The sequence below is a fragment of the Curcuma longa genome, unplaced genomic scaffold, assembly GCF_044706935.1.
Source record: "Curcuma longa cultivar G26 ecotype Majalengka, Jawa Barat unplaced genomic scaffold, ITB_CL_G26_1.1 contig_14017, whole genome shotgun sequence".
In the NCBI taxonomy this organism is placed as follows: domain Eukaryota; kingdom Viridiplantae; phylum Streptophyta; class Magnoliopsida; order Zingiberales; family Zingiberaceae; genus Curcuma; species Curcuma longa.
This window is the reverse complement of record NW_027429629.1, coordinates 21699-28989: the sequence shown is the minus strand read 5'-3', so window position 1 is coordinate 28989 and position 7291 is coordinate 21699. Positions and strand designations below refer to the sequence as shown.

The 7291-nt window shown below is 37.7% G+C and overlaps 1 protein-coding gene across 1 annotated transcript; it reads left to right on the top strand.

Annotated features, from left to right (window-relative positions):
• Positions 1–345: 345 nt before the first annotated feature.
• On the top strand, positions 346–1706 carry LOC141816026 (bHLH transcription factor RHL1-like; the record flags this gene model as incomplete). The annotated part of the gene is made up of 3 exons (XM_074703859.1): positions 346–431; positions 661–732; positions 1057–1706. Coding segments are annotated over 3 exons (521 nt in total), but the record flags the coding sequence as incomplete, so codon positions are not given.
• Positions 1707–7291: the final 5585 nt, after the last annotated feature.

The window sequence follows — 7291 nt, the reverse complement described above, 5'->3', positions numbered from 1 at the left end:
CATAAAAATTGAATAGTATATATTATTTTTATTCATTTGAGGAGTTCGTGCGGAGAACAAACAACATGATAAGTTTTTGATGATTAAGAAATCAATTAGAAAGCTGGAATAATTTAATGAAGAGGATATGATTGTCAACTGCAAGGATCTACCGTGTCATTTTATATGAGATATCTTCATTATGATTACGATTGCAGTTGTATTGTCTCGCTCGAGACATCCCTGGTCGGCTGTCATGTCGGCCACGCACTCCCACGAAGAACACCCACTATATCAAACTGTTTCTTTTATTGTCATTACTGCTATTTTTAGGTGCAATAATTATGTTTTGATGGTAATCAAAAGCCTGTTACTTGACTTTGCAGACGGATAAGGCGTCGATGCTGGATGAGATCATCGACTACGTTAAGTTCCTCCAACTTCAAGTCAAGGCAATTTCTCATCCTACTTATCTCCTCTTAATACACCTGCAATTTCCTACGATAAAAGTAGAAGAAGCTGAGCAAATCAAACCATGTTAATTAAACGCATGGCATTCGCAACAAATTAGAAAGTATTGTGTAGATTTTTTATTCTTCAATACTTTTTTACGATGAATAATCAGATATAAAGTAAAATGATGTTGAAAACTTGAAATTGATTAGCATGCAAATTGAACAGGTTCTGAGCATGAGCAGGTTAGGTGGGGCGGCGGCTGTTGCACCACTCGTGGCTGATATGTCTTCTGAGGGGGCATTCTAATGTCCTTGTGTACTCCCTGGTTCTACTTTTTTCCCCTTCTTTCTTCGAGCTTCATTGCTTACTTAATTGATTGTTACGTCAAAATTATTAACCTTGTGATGGCGACAACTGTGGAACGGAAAAAAAAGCAAGCACTAGCTTCGGCACGCATGCTGTCTTCTGAATTCTCCAAATTACCCTATTGGCTTTCTTTGTTTTTAATTCAAAGAAAAAAAAGGAGAATATCTTTAGCTTCATTTGAATGTTGTGATTTCATTAGCGTGATCAACGGAGAAACTGACGGTGTGATGGGAAAACAATAATGAACAGGGGCAGAGTAGCGCGGGGAGAGCAGTCGGCGCCACCGGTGGTAGCAGCGACAGCTTGACGGTGACGGAGCACCAAGTGGCGAAGATGATGGAGGAAGATATGGGCTCGGCCATGCAGTACCTCCAAGGGAAGGGCCTCTGCCTCATGCCCATCTCCCTTGCCTCTGCCATCTCCTCCGCTACTTCTTCCTTCCACCGCCCCCTCTCCTCGTCCTCCGCCACGCACAGCCATCTCCACCCCCTACCTAACGCCAGCTCATGTAACCCCCCTTCCTCCCCCGCTGCCTCCGCCCTTTCTGCCCACTCCGCCATGGCCAATGGCGGCGCCGCGGACGCTGCCAAAGACACCGTTGTCGTGTCCAAAGCCTGACCACCATCTCCATCAAAACTAAAGAACAAGGGATGAAAAAGATGGCGACTCAACAACAAAAAAAAAGTCAACTTTAGAAAATGCATTTGACTTTTCCGTCCTTGTCTTTCCTTCGTAGTCTCCTCATCAGTGCGTCAAACAGAAGCCTCTCTGTTTTTTTTTTTTTCTTTCTTTCATCAGCCTTTTCGTTACGACTGTTTTATCCTTCTCTTTTGCTTCTTGACCTGTATCTGTATCAAACTTTACTCTTGTATGACTTAAATTATAGTTTGCTTTAATCTGCAGCTTATAGTGTGGTCAATCAATGTTGATTAAACTAAGCAAAGAATTATAGCACTACTGATAAAGTCGGATAGGGGATCACTTTAAGAAACAGAAATGTTATACGGGACAAAATTAGTGTGAGATCTCTTTATGCTAGATGAAGGTCTCTTTCTGCTGTTATCTTAAAATAATTTAATCAAAATAATATTCACATATAAATTTTTAAAAGTTACAGATGCTATCATTTAATTTGCATTTATTTTGTTTTATTAAATATTTTTATTTGCTTTGAGTAAGTGTTGCCATTTTGCTATCTAACTTTTTACAGTTGGGATTTTTATTTAATTCAAATAAGTATCTTTAATTAATGTATAGCTTTTTTAGTTGTTTTTATTTAATTTACAATTTCATAAATGTTTTTATTTTGATTCAATAAAATATCTTTATTTAATTTATAGTGTCTTTATTTTATTAATTATATATTATTCTTATATATATATATATATATATTTATATATATATAGAAAGATGTTTTCATTACTTGTTGAATCCTCGTTCTCTAATAATATCTTAAAGGTTAAAAATGTTCAGTGGGTACCGAGTAAGATTGACACATTATTGTGCAGGAATAATCTGATTCACGAATAATTACCGCAAAAGAGAAAGAGGGAGGAGTCTAACCGCTAAGTAATTATAAACGATAATTTATTGAACCACGTCGCTATCAGAAATTCATAATTAGCTATTGAAATTTTGATTGCTAAACTATGGCTAATTGGACTTAATGATCGTTTAGTGATATTTTTAGTCGTCAATCGAATCTACTGATGGAATTTTATTTTTGTAGTTAATTAGCGATGGAAAAAAATTTCCATCGTTACTGCTAATGATGGAAAATTATTGCTGTTGCTAACTGTTAATGATGGAAAATTATTGCTGTTGCTAACTTTAGCGATAGAAATTTTAGTCCTGTCATTAAATCTAATGATGGATATTTTTTTCGTCACTAAATTAGTGACGAAAATAAAAAAACTCCATCACTAAATTTATGATGGATATAAAATATCTATCGTTAATTTAGCGACGAATATAAAATATCCGTTGCTAACTCTAGTGATGGATTTTTTATTTTCGTCGCAAAATTAGGGTAAAATTTTGATAGCAACCCTTTAATTCTGTGATTTAAATCATGTTTGCTTCTGACGCCAGATGAGATAGTGATTATCCTGTGAATAATATTGAATCCGTTAGTTTAACTACGAACACCAAAAATAATCTTTTAAAACTATTGATTTGAAAAAATAATAAGAGATATATATGAAAAAATATCAACTAACAAGATGCTTAAATAGATCCAAAATCCTAACTTGTAAAGAAAAAAAGAAATCCTAATAAAAAAGAAAAATTCTTAACAGACTCAAAATCTTAAAAATCCTAAAAATCCTAAATGGACTTAAAATCCTCAAATATAAAAAAAATATATTTTTTAAAAACTAATCTAAATATAAAAACTCTAAAAAGTATTAAAAATAAAAATTATAAAGAATAGTAATAAAAATTCGTTTTGCATTCTTGCAAAACCTTCTGCATTTATAAAAATAAAAAGTATTAGAAATGCATTCTTGCACTTTTGATCAAATGGTACTCCACAACCTTCTGCAGCAAGCTCGAAAGTGGATGGGCTATCTTACTGAAGTCTCAAATGAACTGCCCATAGAATCTTGTGTCGCCAAGAAAAGAGCAAACATCCTACATGCATGCGGGATAAGGTAGAGAAGAAATGATATCAATCTCAGGATCTACTTCAATATCCTTCCTAAAGACTATATGACCTAATATGAAATGATATTTCTTAAAATTTAATACTAGGTCAGTCTCTACGCGATGATGCAGAACTCGTAATAAGCTACCTAAATATGCACAAATGACCAAAAATAGTAAAATATTTATAAATACCTAGCTCCATGCAATTCTCTAAGAGATCTGCAAAGATGCTTACCATGCACCACTAGAAAGTACCTAGAGCATTACATAGTTCAAATGGTATTCGTCGATATGTAAATGTTTTGAAGGGGCATATAAAGGTAATCTTCTCTTGATCCTCTAGAACGATGTGGATCTGGAAGTACCCTGTATAACCATCCAAGAAGAAGCAATGTAATTTACCCCTGAGCCTCTCTAACATCTGATTAATAAAAGACAACGAGTAGTGATCCTTCTTTGTGGCTTGGTTCAGCTTCCAATAGTTAATACAAACACTCCAGGAACTCAACACTCATGTGGGTATCAATCTATTCTTCTTGTTTGCTACCACCATGACACTAGACTATTTTGGAACCACGTGCATCAGGCTCACTCACTTTCTATCAAAGATAGGGTATATAATGTTGTCCTATAGATAACCCTTTGATATTGTCGCAGAAGATCAAGTAGTCACTTCTCTTGATCTGACTTAAGATTCTAGGCAATGCTAACTAGTAATTGCTCATCTTCCCCAAGTAGGCATACTTCAAGTATCCGAGTAGGGGCTTCAGCTCAAGCTTTGGTGATTTCATAACTAAAGAAAGTAATTTTTCAGGACCTGCTTCCACTGTAGAATCCATGTGCACTCATCAAAAATAGCATCATAGACAAGATCTAATCCACTGTTATCATCATCCATGATAGAGTCACTATCAGAGTCACTTGATGAAGTATCCAAACGATCAAATATAGACTAACTAAATCTGAATATAAATCATCTGATTCTTCGAAATCTAACTCATCTAATATGTCTATGGCAAGGAGTGAATGATCCTTGACGGGGTATCTTATCGCATTGAGAATGTTGAACTGCACCACTTGTCTCCAAACTCTATGGTAAGTATCCCTGCATGTACATCAATCTTCATCCTTACAGTTTTGAGGAATGGTCATTCAAGAATAAGTGGAGTCTAGTTTGAAGATGCATCACCCCCCCATGTCCAAAATATAGAAGTCCATTGGAAAGATCAAGTCCTTCACTTTAACTAAGACGTTCTCGATTCCACCTACTGGATGAGCAAAACTACGATTAGCCAACTGAATAACTACCCTGGTAGGCTGTAATGGTCTGATACCAAGCTCTAGGAGGATTGATTTTGACATGACATTGATTGAGGCCCCAAGGTCCAACATAGCATCCTCAAAGCTACTATCTCCAATGACGCATGGTATAGTAAAAACTCTAGGGTCCTTGCATTTTGAGGGCATCATCTGAATAAGTGCTGATACATTCTTCCCCATGCTTACACATGTTTACCAAATCATTACCTTTCAGCTTTCTCTTATGGACATACAAATCTTTCAAAAACCAGGCATACATAAGAATGTGTTTGATCACCTTCAATAATGGGATATTCACCTTCACTTTACCAAAATTGTCTACAAGCTCCTAGGTCCTCCTAGGATAAACTAATCTCTAAGGAAAAGGCAAGGGCACTGGTGACTGGCTACAACTGTAGCTTTGGCTTAGAATTCTGATCTAAATGACTTGAATCTTTCAACTTTCTCTTGTTGACACACAAATCTTTTAAACGCTTGGCATACTTAGAAATGTGTTTAATCACCTTCAATAATAGGATATCCACCTCTACTTTACTGACAATATCTACAAGCTCCTGGAGCTCCTTTGCCTTCTTTGCATTGATAGTTTTCCCGAGATTAACCAGTCTCTGAGGAAAAGGTAAGGGCACTGGTGACTCTAATTTAGGTTGTGCCTGTAACTCTAGCACAGAGCTCTGATCTGCACTTCCACAATCTGGAACCATAATAAAAGGTGCAAGGTCTGAAGTAGATCTACCACTCCAAAGTGTGATGGCACTAACATTTCCCTTAGAATTTGGAATGGTTGAAAAAGGTAACTAACTTGACCCTTGTGACAATAATTTGGGAAGATGTCATCTGACTAATCTACCTCACTAAATTTTAAATAATCACATCATTCCTCTATTGATACTACAGTAGGCCAGCTTGTTCTAAGTTAAACTGCTGCATAAATTCCTAAAGTTCATACATTAAAGTATCTAGTTGAGTAGGAGCAGGAACTGGTTTGGACTGCTGGAATTGATGTGATCTATCTAGGTTATTGTAGAATTTGGGTGACTTCTGGAAGGCTGGTGGTGGTTGATAAGATTATTGCGATGCATTTCCATACCTCAAATTTGGGCGATCTCTCCACACTATATTGTGTTGGTGCAGGAAGTACCAGATGATCGAACCTTAGTTTTGATAATACCACTAGGTTCAAGTTACGTGTGTGTGTTGGACTAATATTGTTGATCTAGTGTGCAGGGAGCACAAGTAAAGTCCTAGCTGAGGTTAGACAAAGGACAAAGTCCTAATTGAAGGCTAGGCAAGGAGAAAGTCCTGATCTGGAGGATCAGGCAGAAGTCTTGGTAAGTCAAGAGTACCAGGTGCAAGCCCATGCAGTGTCGGAGGATCGGGAAGCATGGCCAAATCCAATCGAGTACGTTCAGGAAACTAGAGGATTGGTGAAGCCTAGGTGGTCTGGAGGACCAAGTCGCAGTAGCAAACCCTAGGAGCCAAGGACAAAGCCGAGCAGGAAAGTCCAACAAGTTTGAAGGAATTGGTTGGCAATCAGATAAACTCTCTCGAGAGGAGTGGGTCAGGACGTGTTCCCGAAGAGAAACATTAGGCGTCAGTCTAACCGAAGGTTTCACCAGAAACCAAAAGTTAATACAAAGAGACAGTTCTAAGAACTGACTCTCCACCTGTGTTTTATATATGTTTTTAAGAGCTAACTTGTAATGTAGGTTGGAGAGGTGAAGTACTTGACTCCGGGCTAAGTTATCCAAAGTTCGGATGTTCGAGTTGACCAGAATGGACATTTAAGTCGACCTGAACTTGGATAAACACAGCGAAAGTCGAAGTATATCAAAACCCTCCATGTCGGATTGGAGTCGACCGGAACCATGACTCCAGTTGACCTGAGCTTGGATAGGCACAGCCGAAGTCGAAGGTTATCGACATCCTCCACGTCAGCTTCGAGTCGATCTGAGTAGGGACTCCAATCGACCGGAAGGAAAAGTCAGCTGCGGAGGAAGAGGATCGTGACCTAGTTGGGGTCAACTTGAGATATGCTCCAGTCGACCTGAGGGTTCTATACAAGCAATGTCGACCAGAGGCTCGGAATATCAATTTCTACACTTCCACGATCAAACCCTGACGAGCCGACGATGCCCTTAGCGAGCAGAAGCAATCGATCAAGCCGTCATAATGCTGAATTCGCGCCCAATCGAAGATCAAAAAAGCTCTAGCACTTGGGTAACAATTTTATTATTTTAATTTGTAAATTCGATAAAAAGATTGGTTTTATCGTGATATATTTGTAATCGATACAACTTGTTAATTTCCGTAAGAAAATAAGTCCATTAGTGGATTGCCCGTCGGAAACGATCACAGATCGTCGGCCTTGGAGTAGCAGCCTTCGGCTGTGAACCAAGTAAAAAAATTCATGTCTTGCCTATTTTTATTTTTCTAAGTCTTCCGCTATCGTATTTTCTAAGTCTTCCACTATCGCATACTCTGACTTTCCCAATCGAACGAATGAGTTTTAGAAAATCAGAAA